We start from the raw sequence: 20014 nt of genomic DNA, 5'->3' as shown, positions 1-20014 counted from the left end.
TTTATAATTTCCTGCGCCCTCAGAGCAACCTGTACATTGTAAAAGCTCAATATATATTAATGTTATTTAGTAAAAAATATTATTTTTCTAAGGTTACAAAGACTGTTTTAAGAAGAGGGTAACATTTAAAAAGTCCTTGTTTTTGTTCAAATGCTTACCCTTTATCTTTAGCATGGACATCAGCTCCATGTTGCAGTAACAGCTGTACAATCTTTACTCTGTTATATCCTGCCGCCAAATGCAATGGAGTTGACTGAAATATTAATCAAATATATTAATGAAATTCAAATAATGGTTGAATAAAATGTGTGAGAGGGAAAAATCCCAAATATAAAACCAGAAAATCCAATTATAACTTCGCTGTCTAAGTAGTTATCAATTTGGTTTTACAAAACCCAAAATACATATTGAAGGCATAGTATACAAGTTTATAAATTCACTATTGCATATAGGAAGCAAATAACTGTTTATCATCAACAAAGTTTTACTAGGCTTAAGAATTTGAAATACTGAAAATACTGAAACACTTAAAACATCAGCACTCTCTTCAAATATGTTTCAATTTATCATAAGATAAACACATCTTTATCTTCATGCTACCAGGAGATAAGCACAAACTCAGTTGCAAAAGGAAGTACCTTTCTGCCATCACTTGCGTGGCAGTTGACATTTAATGGTGTGAGTAGAGCCATCATTTTTTCTTCATTGCCACTCCTAGAATACAAAAAAAGTATTAGTAATTGGCATTCTTCATCAGACGTTCCTCAAGATAAGTACTGTAACCATTAAAAGAAATTCTTTATAAAGTTTGCTTACTGTAAAAAAAAAAAAAGAAAAAGTTAATGGTGAAGTATTCCTGTCACATATTTATAACATTAGTACGTACCTGGCACTTTCTAAGAGTTCATCTTTCTTATATTCACCTGTGAATTAGAAAAAAAAAAAAAGTATAGAAATTAAAAAGAAAAATTAATGAGTTTTATGCAAAAAGATGCCCAATGAATTATAAAGTAGATAAATTTGGAAATAAATTTCCAATAAATGGAAAATAGTTCATTAACAGAATATTGTGTAGTTTAAAAATATTTGCATGAAGAGCAAACATGAAATACCTTTGCTATGGGATTAAAAAAAATGATTCTATTTTATATAATGAAAGGCAACCTCAACTATATAAAATCAATATGCTCAGGAAAAGGAAAGCCCAAAAGAAAATATACCAAAATATTAACAAAGTTTATCTTGGGTCATAGGTTATTGGTGACCTTTCCCTTTTTCCCTTCAAATTTCCTAAAATGAGTATGTTATTTTTATAACAGAGAAACAAAATGTATCTACAACTTTGTTCCAAACCTAAAAATGTCCGGGTGTATTGGCTCATGTCTGTAATCCCAGCACTTTGGGAGGCTGAGGTGGGCGGATCGCTTGAGCCCAAGAATTAGAGACTAGCCTGGGGAACATGGTGAAACCCTCTCTCTACAAAAAATACAAAAATTGGCTGTGTGGTGAGGCACGCCTGCAATCCCAGCTACTTAGGAGACTGAGGTTGGAGGATCACCTGAGCCTGGATAGGTTGAGGCTGCAGTAAGCTGTGACTGTGCCACTGCACTCCAGCCTGGGCGACAGAGTGAGACCTTGATACACACACATGCACACACATACACACCCCAAAAGCAAACCCCTAAACAAAACAAACAAAACTCAATATACCAACATTATAGAAATGACAAAAGAATCTATAGCATCACTGATTAAACATAATCATTAACATCTTTATGAACCTAGATTTTTTGACACTAATATCATGTTTATTTAATGCTACTTTAAATATATACAAATATAAAAAAGGATTAACTATGAACTCTTTCTTTTCTTTATTAAAGGCTTTACTTTTACAAATGAATACAAACAAAACTATAAAACCAACAAAATTTAAATTAATATGATTTGCTGAATGACATCCAAGCCCACAATGTGAATTGCGTACTGACTGCCAAGGCAATGCTTCTTTTGAGGCCCAAGATTTAAAAAACAAAAATAAAAGCATGGAATAACATGGACTAGTGAAGGAGAAAATGAACACTGATTGATAGTCACAATAACAGTGCACACTTCTAGAAGTCTTCTCATGAAGAAGTCTAAATTTTCTCAGCAATGGTAGAAGAAATATCACAAAATCCAGGCACAAAGCTCACAGCAAAGCCCCTTTGGCTCTTGACTTTAGATTAGGTATGATTCTAGTCATCACAAGGTAGGTAAGAATCTGGTAAACGACATGGCTGAGTTGCTAAGAGGAAAGCACACTGACAAGGGAGATAATATGTGAAGTGGATACAACTCAGGAAAGCTTGTCAATCTAAACTATAGCCTTATGCATAGCAATAGGTTCCAAGGACATAAATATGTTACAGCAGAGTACAACTAGCATTTGCTTCATGGTACTGAAATGAGTGTGCCTAGAATCCTCTTCTGAAAAGTTAATGGAATGGCCAGTGTTTTTTGAAAGGATTCCATCAAAATTAAAATACATTAAAAAAAAATAGTACAGCTTGAATATCCCTTATCTGAAATGCTTAAGACCAGAAGTGTTTTGAAGTTTAGGTTAGAAATACTCAACCTGCATGTAAAGGGCAGGCATAAGTTATCTGAAAAACTCAGGGGTATTTAAAAAATGTCCTGAATATACTAAAGCAACATACAATTATCTATCACCCTCACCCCCAATAAGGCAACAATGACATACTTAAACAGCAATTAGAAAATAAAAAGAAAGCTTTATTTTTCTTAGAGGAGAATCAAATGTGAGCTATCTAGACATAGAAAAGGACAGCTACTGAACTGACACTATTTTAAAAATCTAGCTGAGGTCATTAATCATAGGAGGCAAATTTCCTACCTGGCAAGGTTGTTCTTTACAGGCTTCCTGGAATAACCAGAGTATACAGACTTACCAGTAAGCACTGCTTTGGCAGATGGATCTGCTAAATCCAATGCTGTCCTTCCATCTGTATTTCGGATGGTTGGCTCAGCTCCATGCTGTAACAGCACTGCAAAATAGCAACACTATTTTGAAGTTCAATGGTAATCTTAACAACTTGATTTTAGTAAATCATTTTCTCAAGAAGTCTGGTCCAGCAAAGTCTCAAAGTTGTTTAAAGACCTTTCATATCTTGTCAGAATGGGAATGTTACATTTTAAATATAAAAATAATACATAAAGTATTCTATTACTTAATGCATTAAAGACACATTAAATAAGTTCCCCCTCAGTTCAATGTAGATTTTCCTTTGCTATTTATATAGCTGGTGACAAGTGACTAAGGATAGATAAGAGTGTGTAAGGGAAAAGGCAAGTGTGCTTGAAAGCTTGTTTTCTCATTCCAAAAGAACACTGCTTATGCTAGAAAGACTGTTCATCATGACAGAAATAAAATGTCTAAAGCTATAGATAGCCTGGGAACAGAGATATGTAGGATTTTTAAGAAAAAAAAAAAAAAAAAGAAAATCACACAGGTAAATTCTTTTTTAAAAAACACAAAAAACTGAATAGCTTCCTTATGCTTTCAATAAATTCTGTAAGGTCATCAGTCATTATCTTTCTATTCTTCAGGAAAGCTGAATAATTAACAGGAGCCTGCTTGTATTTGTCCACTATTGATACTATAATACAATGCACTTGTAAGGTGCAAGGTAAAGAGTCTAAGGAGTGGAGTAGGTACATTGAAACCAAGGTGCAAATTACTCCTTACAAGGACAATTTTTCTTTGGAAAAATCTTAACTGAGGGATATATAAATAAGGGTTGCTAGCTGAGTAGTTAGTTTTTTCAGGTTAATTACACTGAATTTTAAGTTAAAATCCAAATACCCTTAGTAGGGCCAACCTACCCCAAATCAAAACTACTACATTATAATTCAAGGCACATAAAAAGGGAAGTCTTGGCTGGGTGTGGTGGCTCACGCCTGTAATCTCAGCACTTTGGGAGGCCGAGGAGGGCAGATCATGAGGTCAGGAGATCGAGACCATCCTGGCTAACATGGTGAAACCCCATCTCTACTAAAAATACAAAAAACTAGCTGGGCATGGTGGCGGGCGCCTGTAGTCCTAGCTACTCGAGAGGCTGAGGCAGGAGAATGGCGTGAACCCGGGAGGCGGAGCTTGCAGTGAGCGGAGATCACGCCACTGCACTCCAGCCTAGGCGACAGTGCAAGACTTCATCTCAAAAAAAAAAAAAAAAAGAGAAAGTCTTGTGTTTTGCTCTGTACCGCATTATTATTTGTATTATTATGAAGCTATTCCAGTATACTCTCTAAATAAGGAGCTGGAGGAAGACAGGCAAATATGTGCAGAAAGGAAGCTCAGCTCCTGTTCTTTGATAGGGTGAATTTCCATTCTGCTCTACTCCTATATATACCAGTGCTGTTCAACAGAAATAAAATGTGAGCCACATACATAATTTAACATTTTCTAGTAACTACATGAAAAAAAGAAACAGTTCAAATTAATTTGAACAGATTTCATCTAACACATCCAAAAATTCAATATTTACCTTTATATTATAATCAATATAAAATTAGGTATTTTACATTTTTTTTTGTACTAAGTCTCTGAAATGTGGCACGCTTTTTTCCCTTAGAGTACCTCTCAATTCAGACATTGCAAGCCCTTAGCTACCATATTGGATAGTGCAGATTATAACTATATTTGGAAAACTCTACATTATTAAAACTAATTAATTATATGTCTAAGATTCTGAGGTACCAGAGTTGGGTTATGTGGTAAAAATGGTGTATTTGAATGTAGGGCAGGAATAATTTAAGACAACATACAGAAAAGGAGAATTGGGCAGAGGTAACTAGGAAATCCATTTCACATCTTTATAAATGACCTAATTTAAACTAAGCTGGTGAAGTTGACATAAATAGTGATTTGGGATGCTGGGGACCATGAGGTCCAACTTAAGTCTAGCATAGAACACCTGGACTTTCTCTAGTGCACTGAACTGGCTTTCTATCTGTTAAGGATTTCAACTGTCCCTGTTTTACATCAGGAAATAATGGAGTTAAGGTGGCAATGAGTCCAAAATCCTTGAATCTGTTTGTCTCACAAAAGTAAATACCAGGTTAATACAAATTCTCAAAAAGCCTTCTCACATACTGTATATTTTTCTTACTTATCCTGCCATTTCTACTCTCCTATAACCCTATAATTCAGTAGCATCATTTCTCAACTGGGTTACTTTACAGTTTCCTAACTGGTATCCTTGATGCCATCCATCCTACCCAGTCCCCTACCAGATTACTCTTCATAAAACACAGTCATGTGTCACTTAATGACAGGGATATATTCTGAGAAATGCATTGGTAGGTGAGTCTGTCATTGTGCCAACACCAGAGTATGCTTACACAAACCTAGCTGGTACAGTCTATCAAACACCTAGGCTACATGGTATAGCCTACTCCTCCTAGGCTACAAACCTGAACAGCATGTTACTGTACCGAATACTGCAGGCAACTGTAATACAATGGTAAGTATATCTGTAACTAAGTATGTCTAAATATAGTATAAAAGATAAGAAATGGTATATCTGTATAGGATATTTACCATGAATGGAGCTTGCAGGACTGGAAGTTTCCCTGAGTGAGTCAGTGAGTGAGTGATGAGTGAATGTGAAGGCCTAATATATTATAATACATTACTGTAGACTCTACATAAACACTGCACACTTAGCTATGTAAGTTTATTTTTTAAATATTTTTCTTTCTTCAATAATTAACTTTAGCTTACTGTAACCTTTTCACATTAGAAATTTTTAAATTTTTAAAAGCTTTTTGACTTTTGTAATAACAGCTTAAAACACAAACACTATGTACAGCTATATAAAAATATTTTATGTCTTTATTCTATAAGCTTTTCTCTATTCAAAAAATTTTTTTTTACAACTTTTCTGTTAAAAACTAAGATATAGACGCACATATTAGCTAGGCCTACATAGGTTCAAGATCATCAACATCACTGTCTTCCACCTCCACATCTTGTCCCACTGGAAGGTCTTTAGGGGCAATAACATACAGGGAGCTGTCATCTCCTATAATAATGTCTTCTTCTGGAACACGTCCTAAAGAACCTGCCTGAGGCTGTTCTACAGTTAACTTTTTTTTTAAATTGCTGAGTATACTCTAAAATCACAACAAAAAGTATAGTAAATATATAAACCAGTAACAAAGTTGGTTATTATCAAGTATTATGTAGTGTACATAATTTTATATGCTATACGTTTATATGACTGGCAGTGCACTAGGTTTGTTAACCCAGCATCACCATAAACACCTGAGTAAGGCCTCGTGCTATGAAGTTAGGACTGCTACGAAGTCAGTAGGTGACAGGAATTTTTCAGCTCCATTATCATCTTATGGGACCACCCTTATGTATGTCATCCATTTTGAAATGGAGTTACGTGGAGCATGACTGCATACCATGTACTCTTATCACAGTGTTCCCTTCCTCAAAAAATATTCAGTATTCTACACTGCCTGCACATACTAATATTAAGCTCCTTAACCTGGTATTTAAAGCTTTTTATAAAGAAATCCCCACCTACCTTTTTAACCCTTTCCCCACTGGAAAGACTTTCCCTTTCTCACAGAAAGACTCCAGGAAGTAGGGCCTTGACTTGATCCTGCCAAGTCACTGTGCTCATTATCCTCTTAACACTCTCTGTTCCCTTCCACCATGCCTTTATCTGGCTCTTTGTGTATTTTCTCTCCCAAGAGAATGCAAGTATAATAGGCACTTTGTAGTCCATTCTCCAAAGAAATTTAGGCTCAGTACTACACACAAAAAGACACTCAGTAAATAGTAGTTAGATTAAATCATGGGATGTTCTTAAATATTTAAATTCAGCTTGACATAATTTGATGATATGAACAGATTAATTCAGTTCAAATTCAGAATAGTTACAACATTAGTAAAAGTCGGAAAAGTAAACAGTCTTACCAATGCAAACATCAATCTTTCCTTTAATTGCAGCTTCATGGAGAGGAGTATAATTCCAATTATCTCGAGCATTGGGGTCTGCACCATGTCGCAAAAGGAGATTGACTACTTCAGCATGACCAAAAGAGCATGCATTATGAAGAGGAATAAGGCCCCCATCATCACGTGCTTGGACATTTGCACCATTCTGAAGCAAATATTCAACTACGTCTTTCCGCCCAAAACCTAGATGAAAACAAATTGTCCACACATAAGTTCAACAAGTAAAACATATCAAATTAGATAAGTACCATCCACACTAAAATGTTTCAGGTTGAAAATTAATAACAGACTCAACAATTCAAGAACTAATTAATTGAAAGGTGATCAGAAATATATCAATAACTAACCTTAATGATAAAGCCAGAGAGACTCTCCACTAAGCAGCAGTGGTACCTAAGCAGCGCCTTGGGTGGCACTACTACTACTAACCTCAAAGAAAGAATACAAAATAAGTGACTGAAAGCTCGAAGTTCAAATGTTTCTCACTCTACAATAGAGTTCTGCATATTTAGTATGTATACATTTTCAGATGTTCAAAGTATAAAACTTAAATATGTAAATCACAACCTTATGATACAGTGACAAAACTCTTGCTAGAATTCCTTTCCCACATCTATCTCACAGAATGTTTCTGCTAAACTGGGGGACTACAAGAAGCAACAAAAAAAGATCCGCTCACAGCTAATATTTGTCTATGTAGTGAGACACAGAGAGATAACCCCAGGCAAAAGTATGAAATCCAGTGTCTTCAAAGGAGTCCCTACTTTGCCACTTGCAAAACGCATATATAACTTCTTTCCATGTAGGAGGCCTCCTTTAGGTACCAACATTCCACAGTTCTGCTCAACTGCCCCCAAATCAAATAAAACAAAAAAAGTCTGGTAATTTATTTATACTGGTTTACAGATCTAGCACCAATGAGTTTCAATCTCTTATCATTCCCATATATTAGTACTTAAAACCTTTTTACACCTAGCTTTGAAATGACAAGGCTTTCAGGCATATGTTAAAACAGATGGAGTGGTCTACAATGTGTTTGGGTAGACAGAAAGGAACTGCTCACTCTTCTGAAATTTTCTCCATTCTATTCTTTTTTTTTTTTTTTTGAGACGGAGTGTCGCTCTGTCGCCCAGGCTGGAGTGCGTGGCACGATCTCGGCTCACTGCAAGCTCCGCCTCCCGGGTTCATGCCATTCTCCTGCCTCAGCCTCCAGAGTAGCTGGGACTACAGGCACTTGCCACCATGCCTGGCTAATTTTTTGTATTTTTTAGTAGAGACGGGATTTCACCATGTTAGCCAGGATGGTCTCGATCTCCTGACCTCATGATCCGCCCGCCTTGGTCTCCCAAAGTGCTGGGATTACAGGCGTGAGCCACTGCGCCCAGCCCTCCATTCTATTCTTAAAGCCACCAAGTCTGACTGTAGTTCTTCCAAGATGACCAGCAATGAGAATAGATAAGAAAGTAATGGTACAGTCTTTCTAAGGTCGATGCCTGGGGTTGGCCTGGTTGCAGCTGATGGAAGAGCTAAAGATAGTTGAAAAGATTAACTATTTTTGTTTTGTTTTAACATTGCTGGGCTCTGTGGTCACAAAGATGAGTATCTTTGTATCTTTGATTCTTCCTCCTCTCAAAGAGCTCATAATTTAAGATATGAAGATTTTAAATTTCAATACAATATAATTGCTATGTATATATAAAGTGCTACTAGAGCTCAAAGAAGGGAACTCCTAAACTAGGGGAAAGCAGAGAACGGAAAAGACTTACCTAAGGCAATTCCAGTGATGACACCTGAGCTGAAAGCATACAGAAAAATAAGGGATGATTAGGAAAATGAGGAGGGAGAGGTGAGGGAAAGGAGATGAGCAAGGAAGGGTCCTGCAGTCCAAGCAGAAGAAACAAAACATACACAGACATGGAGGTATGAAAGAATAAATGCTTGGGCTGGGCGCAGTGGCTCACGCCAGTAATCCCAGCACTTTGGGAGGCCTAGGTGGGCAGATCACAAGGTCAGGAGTTCGAGACCAGCCTGGCCAGCATGGTGAAACCCAGTCTCTACTAAAAATACAAAAAATTAGCTGGGCGTGGTGACGCCTGCCTGTAATCCCAGCTACATGGGAAGCTGAGACAGAATTGCTTGAACCCAGCAGATGTAGGTTGCAGTGAGCCAAGATCACGTCACTGCACTCCAGCCTGGGGGTGACAGAGTGAGACTCCATCTCAAAAAAAAAAAAAAAAAAAAAAAAAAAGAAAAGAGAGAAAGAAAAGAAAAAAGAAAAGAAAAGAATGAACAAATGCTCCATAACAGCCAGGACACAGAATGCCAAAGTGGGCAGATGCTAGATCAGGAGTATGTCAGGCTGGCTGGGCGCAGTGGCTCACGCCTGTAATCCCAGCACTTTGGGAGGCCGAGGTGGGTGGATCACGAGGTCAGGAGATTGAGACCATCCTGGCTAACATGGTGAAACCCTGTCTCTACTAAAAATACAAAAACAAAAAAAAAATTAGCTGGGCGTTGTGGCAGGTGCCTGTAGTCCCAGCTACTTGGGTGGTTGAGGCAGGAGAATGGCATGAACCCGGGAGGCAGAGCTTGCACTGAGCTGAGACCGGGCCACTGCACTCCAGCCTGGGAGACAGAGTAAGACTCCATCTCAAAAAAACAAAACAAAACAAAACAACAATGAAAGGAGTATGTTAGGCTAAGGCAGCACCTGGCCTTTGTCCCATAAATTAGTGTTTTTCAAACTGTTTTCAGATAGCAGGGTTTTTTGTTTTGTTTTGTTTTGTTTTTTGAGACTGAATCTCACTCGTGTCACCCAGGCTGGAGTGCAATGGCGTGATCTTGGCTCACTGCAACCTCTGCCTCCCAGGCTTAAGCGATTCTCCTGCCTTAGCTTCCTGAGTAGCTGGGACTACAGGCGTGCGCCACCATGCCTGGCTAATTTTTTTGTATTTTTAGTAGACATGGGGTATTGCCATGTTGGCCAGGCTGGTCTCGAACTTCTGACCTCAAGTAATCCTCAGATTACTTGATTTCAATTAGATCTTATTTAAGATCATAATAAGTGCAGGTCATGTTTACTGCTAAATACCCAATGCCTAGTACATAGTTGGCATTCATAGAGCTGCAAATTAATTGAACAAAATAAAAACTATTCTGGTTGAATCCTCCTTCTTCCCCTCACAAAGACCCAAAAGAAAATATTCCTGTATCCCCGAACACCTCTTAGAAACAGTTTGAAAAATACTGCTACAACACATCATTAGTTACAGAATGATGTGTTTAGGGCAATGACTATTTGCCTTTTTTTTTTCTTTAAAGAAAGATCACCTTGGCAATTGTTTGAATAAATGAATCAAATGCAGAGACAGGCAGTAGATAGGTCCTTAAGGTTTTAGAATGCTATGTGCCATAGTCTAGGTGACAGATGATAACGGCTAAGATTAAGACTGATTTGGTTAGGATATTATACCCACATGGTTCATGTGAACATCACAGGAAATACTCACATGGCTGGTGAAACCTTCCTCCCACCCCTATTCCCAGCTTCCCAGTTTCCTTCCTTCTGGTTACCACTTTTTTTCACATACGTTGAAGTTATTTTATATACATGCAAGCAAACATCTGCTAATATATATCTTTAAAGATAGTGTTTACATCTTCCTTTCTTAAAAAACATCTATTATTAATAATATCCCAGAAATCAACTCCTATTGGTATTGTATATATTTTCTTGATTGGGAGTATCAAAATGTAACTAGTTCCATTCTCATACATAGTTAGGTTGTTTCCAATCTTACTACTATACACACTACTGCCAAGGTTTTTGGCCTCAGTAATGGAAGAGTGAAGTTGCCATCAACAGAAATGGGGGCAAGGCTGCAGATGAAAATAGATTTGTGGCAGAAGATGAAGAGTCCAAGTTTTGGACATGTCATATCTCACTGAGGGCTTATTGCTTCCTCTACCTAATTTCTAAATATTGGGATTCCTCAAGACTCAGTTCTCTAACCTCTTTTTAGATAATCTTATCTGATCCCATGGCTTTAAATACCACCTAGATACACAACCCTCAGATTTAAATCTCCAGTCTACACTTTTCACCCAAATTCCAGAATGTTTACTTAACATATTTCCTTCTGGATATTTTAAAGGTATCTCAAACTCAACACATTTCCAACTTCTATCTCCACTGACATTACCTTACTCCAACCACTATCACCTCCAGCATAAGCTCCTGCAATGTCTCCCCTAAATAGGTCTCTCATTTCCACTTGTCTCTAGTGACCTTTTAAAAATAATAATATCACAGCCCTGTTTAAAATAATTCCTTGGCTTCCCACTGATGCTCTTAGAATAAAATTCAAACACTCTACTATGGCCTTAAAAGCTCCTTCATGAACTGGCCCTCAACTTCTTCTCTAATTTCATTTCACACGATTCTTCCCTTTCCCAACTATAATATACTTTCTTTCAGTTTGTCAAGTATGTCAGCGACTTGGTACATGCCACCCTTCTGCTTGGAATGCTCTTCCCTTGCACAAAGCATCCTCACTTCTACTCATTACCTGGTTTGTTTAAATGTCACCACCTTAAGAAGGCTATCCCTGACCACCCCATCTGAAATAGTCCCTTCTGCCCATCCACATTTTTTCCTATCTTCACACCATTTAGTTGGTCTATCTCCCACCTCCTTCACTAGAATGCAAGCTCCATACAACAGGGATTTTTGTCTTTGCTGTTCATAGCAGTATTTGTCACTTATTAAAATTTGTAATTACTGCTTTACTTATTTTCTAGACTCTTTTTTTTTTTTTTTTGAGACGGAGTCTTGCTCTGTCCCCCAGGCTGGAGTGCAGTGGCCCAATCTCAGCTCACTGCAAGCTCCGCCTCCCGGGTTCATGCCATTCTCCTGCTTCAGCCTCCAGAGTAGCTGGGGCTACAGGTGCCCGCCACCAGGCCTGGCTAATTTTTTTTGTATTTTTAGTAAAGGGGGGGTTTCACAATGTTAGCCAGGATGGTCTCGATCTCCTGACCTCGTGATCCACTCACCTCGGCCTCCCGAAGTGCTGGGATTACAGGCATGAGCCACTGCGTCCGGCATTTTCTAGACTCTTAGTTCCATGAAGGACAAGAGCCATGTGCATCTTAATTCATCACTACTTCCCCAGCATCCTTCAGAGTACATGGTACAGAGCAATTTGTTGATATTTGCTGAATTAATGTATCACAGTATATGAAAAGGAGTCTGAGAAGTAAAGCTAAGAAAGAATGGCATTGCAGAAGCCAAGTAGGAAAATGTCAGAGGGGAAGGTCAGCTCTTGCTGTCATTAGCCCTGACTTCAGTCTTCCTTCCTGATCACTTCCTGGGCATTGCTGATCACACTGTCCTCCCCAAGTAGGCTATCCACAGTTGCCCTAATCTATGGTTCTGCTATCCCAACCACTTAGCACCCACCTGCAGGAAGTGCTTTTAGAAAAAGGCTTCTTAAATTGGAGAGTAAGAGAAAAAGAATCAAAATAAAGAAAAACCTGTAAAGCTACCTCTATAAAGTTATTTGATGTACCCAAGCATTTTAGAATAAGGATTACTATTCTTCAGCAGTAATAAGCATATCTGAAGTAATCAAAATGGTGACTCACAGGCTAACTCCCCCAGAAAGGAGAGTTAGATGTACACAGAAATAGCTGGAGTAAAATAACTAGCTGTTATGAGCTGTCATATGACACTGTCAACTGGGAAGATATCTGTCCCAAAGGATTGGTGATCTAAAGGAAGGTCAAGTAGTAGCCTTCTGTCAAAATAAGGCTGGAAAGAGAAGAGGGTTGCATGAAATCAGAGTTAAAGAGAAAGACATAACTGAAACTGAAGTTTTAGCTGAGGCGATCGATATGGGTAGAATGGGTAAAGTGATTATATCCACATAGTTACCAACATTCCAAGACACAGACTTCTGTGTCAATGTCTGTATCAACATGATTCCCTAGTCATTAAGATGTCTGAAACCAGTCTGGTGACTGATAGTAGAGGTATGATTTTACAGTCACACTGTAAGGACTACAGTATGTGAGTGAATGTAATCTGCTATGCTGAGACAGTAGATGAATAGTCTGAGATTTTAATGTTTGAAGCCACATCTTGGGCACTTAAATTATTTGGAGGCAGTCAATAGGTAGCTATGTTTAAAAAAAAAAAAAAAAGCTGCTTGGAGTTTGGCAAAATCTTTAAATTGAAGATACTTCCTGGCTGGGCACTGTGGCTCACACCTGTAATCCCAGCACTTTGGGAGACAGAGGTGGGTGGATCACCTGAGGTCAGGAGTTCGAGACCACCATGGCCAACATGGTGAAACCCCGTTTCTACCAAAAATATAAAAATTAGCCAGGTGTGGTGGTACATACCTGTAATCCCAGCTACTCGGGAGGCTGAAGCAGGAAGCAGGAGAATTGCTTGAACCTGTGAGGTGGAGGTTGAAGTGAGCCAAGATCGCACCACTGCACTCCAGCCTGGGCGACAAGAGTGAAATTCTGTGCCTCACCCCCCCCAACCCCCAAAAAACCATACTTCCCAAACTGAGGAGTAATCCTTGATAAAATCTCTATTATTATGGTCTCAAGAATAGTTCAAAGTACTTCTGTTAAGCACGAATTTCTGGAAGAAAAAATGCTCTGCAGGGTATATTCTGATCACGTTCTCACTGGCCAGGTAGAACATGAATAGGCATATCATCAGAGCCAATGTAAATCTCCATATTCTAAGGATCTCTTTATGAGGAACCAGAAGCCTAAATAAAGTTGGTAGTCATGGCTGCTCAGGACACACTGTAGTTTATTTTGTAATTATGGAACAGCACTCAACTTCAAACACTGTTCTACTTGTGAAAATTCTGATGAAACCGTACACAGAGTATGAATCTACTATATAGTACTTACAGTGAAGCAAAGCAGGCCTATCTGTAAAGTATACTTGTTGACCACATTAACCATGTGTCAGTTAATGGCAGGTATTGTGTCCTGTTCATTTCAGTTTACTCAGGGACAAGGTCAGTGTCTGGCATACAGCAGGACTTGACAAACATTTGTTTAATGCATGTCTAATACTCTGCTGGAATAGGAAAGGATCCTCACAAAGAATATGGTGTTAATGATTTGTGAAAACAGAGAAAAGCAGCCTCTTGTCAAATTTATTACTTATCTAGATGCCATCAGTTTCAGCAACTCCAGGTACTGCTTGCTAACTATGACTATTGTTAATAATATCACATTTTGCTGCTACACTGGAAACATGCTTTCATCTGAATGGTTTCCCAAAAGCTGTGAGGCAGTCAAGTCCCTACAGAGAAACCAACTTAGACTCTTAGGAAGTTTAACTAAATGCTATCCCCCTCCTGTCTTTCATAGTCCAAAGGTGGGATTAATCACTGATAACACAATTGGTCCCATATGAGATGGTGATGTCTTGCAATATCTAAAGGTAGGCTATCACACAGGGTTTTGTCCAAAGGCAAAGTTCTGGAAAAATGTCAACAAATGCCACAAAACAAAGCTCCTGTAGTCTGGGAGATTGGAAGGTATAATCAAACAGCCTTCAGCTTTCAAGCAACCTTTAGCCAGGACTCTCAGTGACACATTTTTTCTGAGGAATGTCATTTTAAACTTCTCATTTACTATTTTGTGTTACAAGGTTTCCCTCTGTTTCCCAGCCTAGAGTGCAATGGCACAATCTCGGCTCACTGCAGCCTTGGCTCAAGTAATCCTCTAACCTTAGCCTCCCAAGCAGCTAGGACTACAGGCCTGCGCCACCATGCCTAGCTACTTTTTCTATTTTTTTGTAGAGATGGGGTTTCGCCATGTTGCCCAGGCTGCTCTTGAACTCTTAAGCTCAAGTGATACTCCTGTCTTTGCCTCCCAGAGTGTCAGTTCTGTGCCACCATGCCCGGCTCATTTTTCTATTTTTTTGTAGAGATGAGGTGTCACCATTGTTGCCCAGGCTGGTCTTGAACTCTTGAGCTCAGGTGATACTCCTGCCTTTGCCTCCCAGAGTGCTGGGATTATAGCCTGCGGCACTGTGCCCGGGCCTCATTTACTATTAACTTTAGTTTGCTAAGATCCAGAAAATTATTTCCCATATATACTTCTTAGGAACAAAGAATACAAGGGAGAAGACTTTGCCCATCTCAACTTGGGATAGACATACTGTCTGGCCAGATTAGTAGAAACGTGGAAAAGAACGCCATGGCCTCTACGGTGATGAAATTTTGACCATCTGAATGGGGGTACACTGAAAGGAGTACTCCAAACTCTTGTTATTGAAGTCAACTGTCTACCTCCAAATCCAGCAAGAGCTGAGGGCAAAGGTATAGCTCAAAATCTTGATAATACATTGGGAGATTTGATAAGTCAAGAAAGATGATGAATTCCTAAATAGACTGATCTTTATTTGACACTAGGGTTTCCTGCTGATGTATGATTTATCTCCCATAGCAAAAACCAATCCTGAAAACAACAATCTATAACTGTAGTTCTAGGTGAAGAGTGTTGGATAAATTTTGTGCATCTCTTATAACTATGATGTTGGAAAGAAGAAAATGTTACTGAGAGGTTATTGGAGGTCTCCAATGGTTATCATTTTGGGAAAAGATATGAATGGCAATCACAAAAGCTAGTATATCTTTGGTAGCTGAGCAGCTAAAGCCTTCAATTGGAGGAATCATCCCACTTTCTTGTACCAGTGAGATTATAACCTGTTGGTCGAACTAGGCTGAAATCCTCTCTACAACATCTCTGAAAAATGCCAATCCAGCCACTGCTTGGATACTTCCAGACAGTTCGATCACTGAATATTGTTAAAGGTTGTCTGACCCCTTGTAACCTTCCACCTGCTGGCCTTAGTTTTGACTCCCAAAGCCACACAAGTAATATCCACTCACTCTTTGTGATTCTTCCACATATGTGAAGACGATAACATGGTATAGTCTTCTTTCATCTCTAGAACAAGCAGCACTAATTTTCGTATCTATGCTTGTGCAATAAATTCTGGATGCTCTGATTCCACTTTCCTCCTCTGAATAAAAAAATCCCCTCTTATATTTGATTCACACAATTGAATATAATAATCCAAGTCCGGTCTAACTGGTCCTATGTATGTGGTTCAGTAGCATACTCATACTAACAGTAACATAACATACTATAAATATAAAATAAGTGTTACCTTGTTTAGCTAGGACTCTACAATGCAAGCTCCTACCCCCACTCCAAGAGTTCTAAGATTGTAAGGAATGCCACATATTTCTTTCATTTCTATGATGGGCATCAAGATAACTTTCTCCCCAAGTTTGTGTCACCTCTTCTTTACTTTTTAGAAATAAATTCACAGAAGCAGAGTCTTCTTTACTGAAATTTGCTGTTTTCTAGGGCATTAACTGTCAAGAATTTCAGATACTTTTGCTTTTAGTAAAATTAGAGCAACAGCCACCCTACCACCAACTTGCCTCTATAAATTCTGTTGTGTTGGAAAAAAAATCATTCCTGGCTGGGTGCAATGGCTCACGCCTGTAATCCCAGCACTTTGGGAGGCCGAGGCAGGCGGATCACGAGATCAGGAGTTTGAGACCAGCCTGACCAACATGTTGAAACCCTGTCTCTACTAAAAATACAAAAATTTGCCGGGCGTGGCAGTGTGCACCTGTAATCCCAGCTACTTAGGAGGCTGAGACAGGAGAATCGGTTGAACCCGGAAGGTGGGGGTTGCAGTGAGCTGAGATCGTGCCGCTGCACTCCAGCCTGGGAGACAGAACTAGACTCCATCTCAAAAAAAAAAAAAAAAAAAAAAGAAAAATTCCTGTCTTGTGTATATCTGTGTATGGTCGGGGGCAGTGGCAGGCGGACTGAAAAGGAAACAATTTACAGAGTCATTTTTCTCCTAAGGAATTACTTCTTAAATAATATTTATCTAGAAGAAAAGTATGCAATCTAGTTCAGTAATAAAAAAACACCTAGTAGAAGGAAAATTCCTGTTTATGCTATCTTCTTCATTAACAGAATTTAACTCTCTTGGTGCTAGCAACTGATTATTCTTTTAATTGAACTAACTTTTGGAGATGAAATTAAAGCAAATGTTTTCTAAACTAATTTTTATTTTCTGTGGTCTGCACGAATCTCTCAGTCCTAATATTACTTGGGAATCAAAACAAAAAGACAAAAACATACCTCCCCTAATAAAATCTCCAAACTTTAATCAGCTAAAAAAATTTTAAAATAATGATGTCCCCCATCACCTCCAATAGCTCACTCTATGACTGAAGTACAAACACAAGAAACTGCTTGGTCAGGCAGTTACATAATACCACCACCTGTGTTGAACTTCCAACAGTATGCTTGCAGGCACATTAACATGACTGATAACTCACTACCTACAACAGATTATAAAGTGTATTCTCCATATATTAAGTGAAAAGGTAGCTGGATGCACTTAAAAAGCTTCTCTCTGATGAACCTAAAATTCAGATTAAATTTACAAACCCTATTTTAAAAAAAGTTTCTTATATGATTGAAGTGCAGGACTTCAAAAGCTCTGGTTGAATGAAGAACCCCCACGTCATAATTTTTATTACTCCCTTTTTATACCTTTAACTCTTAATCTGATAACCTATACCTGATAATTTGGGTAAGTTGTGAGGGGTGGGTTGGTTTCCAGAATATTAAGTCTTCCAAACTTGAACAAAATGAAACCTATGTAAAAAATATGCTTTGAAACGTTGGGACAGAACTGAAGGTGGGAAGGCAGAGAAGGAACAAGGTCACTGAGGATCTAATAACATAATCTTACACCTCTAAATATTACTATTTTCAGATATGAACTCACTAATACACCAAATTCTTGAAAGGTAGCAACTAAGATCTTTCTTGGTTATTTTTATCCCACGGATCAAGTGAACAGAATCTAAGTAACCCTACCCTTTGGCTTATGTATCAGTTGATCGTGACAGTTTGCCAAACGAGTTGTTTAAATGTTGACTACATGGTCAAACAGGACAATCTAAATTAGCTGAAGAACGGCAGCACTTACCACCAAAATTTCGGGCAAAAAGGCTAACTAGGTGTGTTTGACTTAAGTATTCTTCCTTCTCTTTCCATTGCCCACAAGCCGTTTCTAGTTCTCCCACCTAGGTTCCCTAAACTTTCTTCTTTTTAAAAGACTCCCCAATGGAAATCCAAGAAAGGTGCAATTGATCAAAAAAGCATACTTCCTGGTAGTATTTACATTTAAAATCTGGAACAGGTTAAAGCGAACAAATCTCCAATTGGTAGAAAGCGTAAAAGTAATATCTGTGAAAGAGGAAATATTTCTCACTGCTCCTTTTCTCTTCATCAATCTAGCCCCAAAAGAACAGGAGTACTTTAAAAGGTATTCCCTGATTTTTCAAAAAATTGTTTTAAACAATCATGAAATACACAAAACAAAAAACCAGGATTGTCAGAGGTAAGAGGAGGTACTCCCATTTTCAATCACGCATGACTCACCTGAAGTTAGAAACAGTCATCATCTTTCCTACAAGTGAAAAGCATCCATGCTTTATGGGAATAAGCTGAATATCCCATCTATGGCTCTTTTAAATTTTTCGACTAAATTTAATATGCTTAAATCATAAAGTGAACCTAATAAATATTAAAATAACGTAATTCAAACGATCTAAATTTCAGAATGAAGCAAGGTTAGTCCCAACTTAAATTCTAGATTCAAGCTAAAGTACTTGCACTATCTTTTCTCTTATACTACCACTTTCCAGCCCAACTTGTATGTGTGTGTGTCTAAGGCTTCCCGCACCCAGCCTAAGTCAGGTTTCAGTTCTCCCAAACTTGCCTATTTCCCGTTCTAGTCACTCCAGAAACTTGGTAATGATTGGCTATTCTGATAAACCAATTAACGCTAATGTGTCAACATCCTATTAAGCTACTCCTCCTAAATTACATCCTTGTGTTTTACAAAGTCCTTCAAGACCTTAGCCCAAATGGAACTTGCAAGAACGAAAAATTTTGGAGGTAACTGACCTTTTAAATCATAAGGTCTATCAACTACGTCCCCTACTCTTTCTTGCGTGTAGAGGCCTTCTAGGGTAACAAGACCGGAAGTTGGTACAGGTATTGTTGATACTGTAAAACAAAACAAAGCCAAAACCCCAAACCACCCCCAACACCTGGCAAAAAAACCAAACCAAGACAAAACAAAAAACTTCCAGCGAGTGTGGCACGCTCACCCTACCCCTAATCTCCTTAGTCCCCACTGGAAGAGAGCGAGATCACCAGGACCAGAGTCCTGGAGAAAGGTCGGGGGGCGGAAGAGCACTGGTTTCAGAACTGTGGGCCCCGGCTGCGCAGGTGGGGTCTGGAGCGAGGCGAGGGGACGCTGGCCCCGGTTACCTGCGGCGAAGTGCAGCGGGGTGGATTTCCTGCCCGCCGTGTCGCGGCTGTTCACCTTCTCAGGCGTCACCAGCCTCTTGACTCGTTCCACGTCCCCGTTGCGGCACGCCTCGAACAGCTCTCGGGCGGCCGGCTCCACGGCCTCGGCCGCCGCGCTCGCGCAGGCCGCTCCCCCGCCGGCGCAGCGGCGACCCGACATGATCCTGGCCGCCGCCACAGCCAGCAACAGCGCCAGCAACGGGAGCAGGAGCCCCGGCCCCGCGAGCAGGAGGGCGAGGCCCCCCGGAGAAGACGCGCTCAGGGCCCGGGCCGCTTGGCTCCCTGCTGTCACCGGATCCGGCGCAGTCCCATGGCCGCGCCCACGCGCTCCCCTCGCTGGGCTCCCTGCCCCCCGGCTGCTCCGCGGCGGCGGAGGCAGCGCAAATCCGCCGTCCGGGTCCTGAAACGACGCGGCAGCGGAAGCTGGCAAGGCCCCCCCTCCTGCCAGCTCCGTCCAGCCCCGGGAGCGCACGTGACGTCGTCCCGCGCGTGCGCAGTGGTCGGGCACCGGCTGGGCAG

At 39.6% G+C, this 20014-nt stretch overlaps 1 protein-coding gene across 1 annotated transcript in view; it reads right to left on the bottom strand.

The window, feature by feature from the left end:
• TNKS2 (tankyrase 2) overlaps positions 1 to 19995 on the bottom strand; it is a 65344-nt gene extending 45349 nt beyond the window's left edge. The window contains exons 1-6 of the mRNA XM_004049789.5: positions 19457 to 19995; positions 6995 to 7219; positions 2952 to 3047; positions 887 to 923; positions 639 to 714; positions 159 to 253 (exon numbers count right to left, since the gene is read on the bottom strand). Coding sequence (XP_004049837.1) covers positions 159 to 253; positions 639 to 714; positions 887 to 923; positions 2952 to 3047; positions 6995 to 7219; positions 19457 to 19655 — 728 coding nt within the window. The 5' untranslated portion in view covers positions 19656 to 19995. The remainder of the gene's footprint in view (positions 1 to 158; positions 254 to 638; positions 715 to 886; positions 924 to 2951; positions 3048 to 6994; positions 7220 to 19456) is intronic.
• Positions 19996 to 20014: the final 19 nt, after the last annotated feature.

This window comes from Gorilla gorilla, chromosome 8 (assembly GCF_029281585.2).
Source record: "Gorilla gorilla gorilla isolate KB3781 chromosome 8, NHGRI_mGorGor1-v2.1_pri, whole genome shotgun sequence".
Lineage (NCBI taxonomy): Eukaryota > Metazoa > Chordata > Mammalia > Primates > Hominidae > Gorilla > Gorilla gorilla.
Note: the sequence above shows the minus strand (reverse complement) of the source record. Positions and strands in the feature narration are given on the sequence as shown.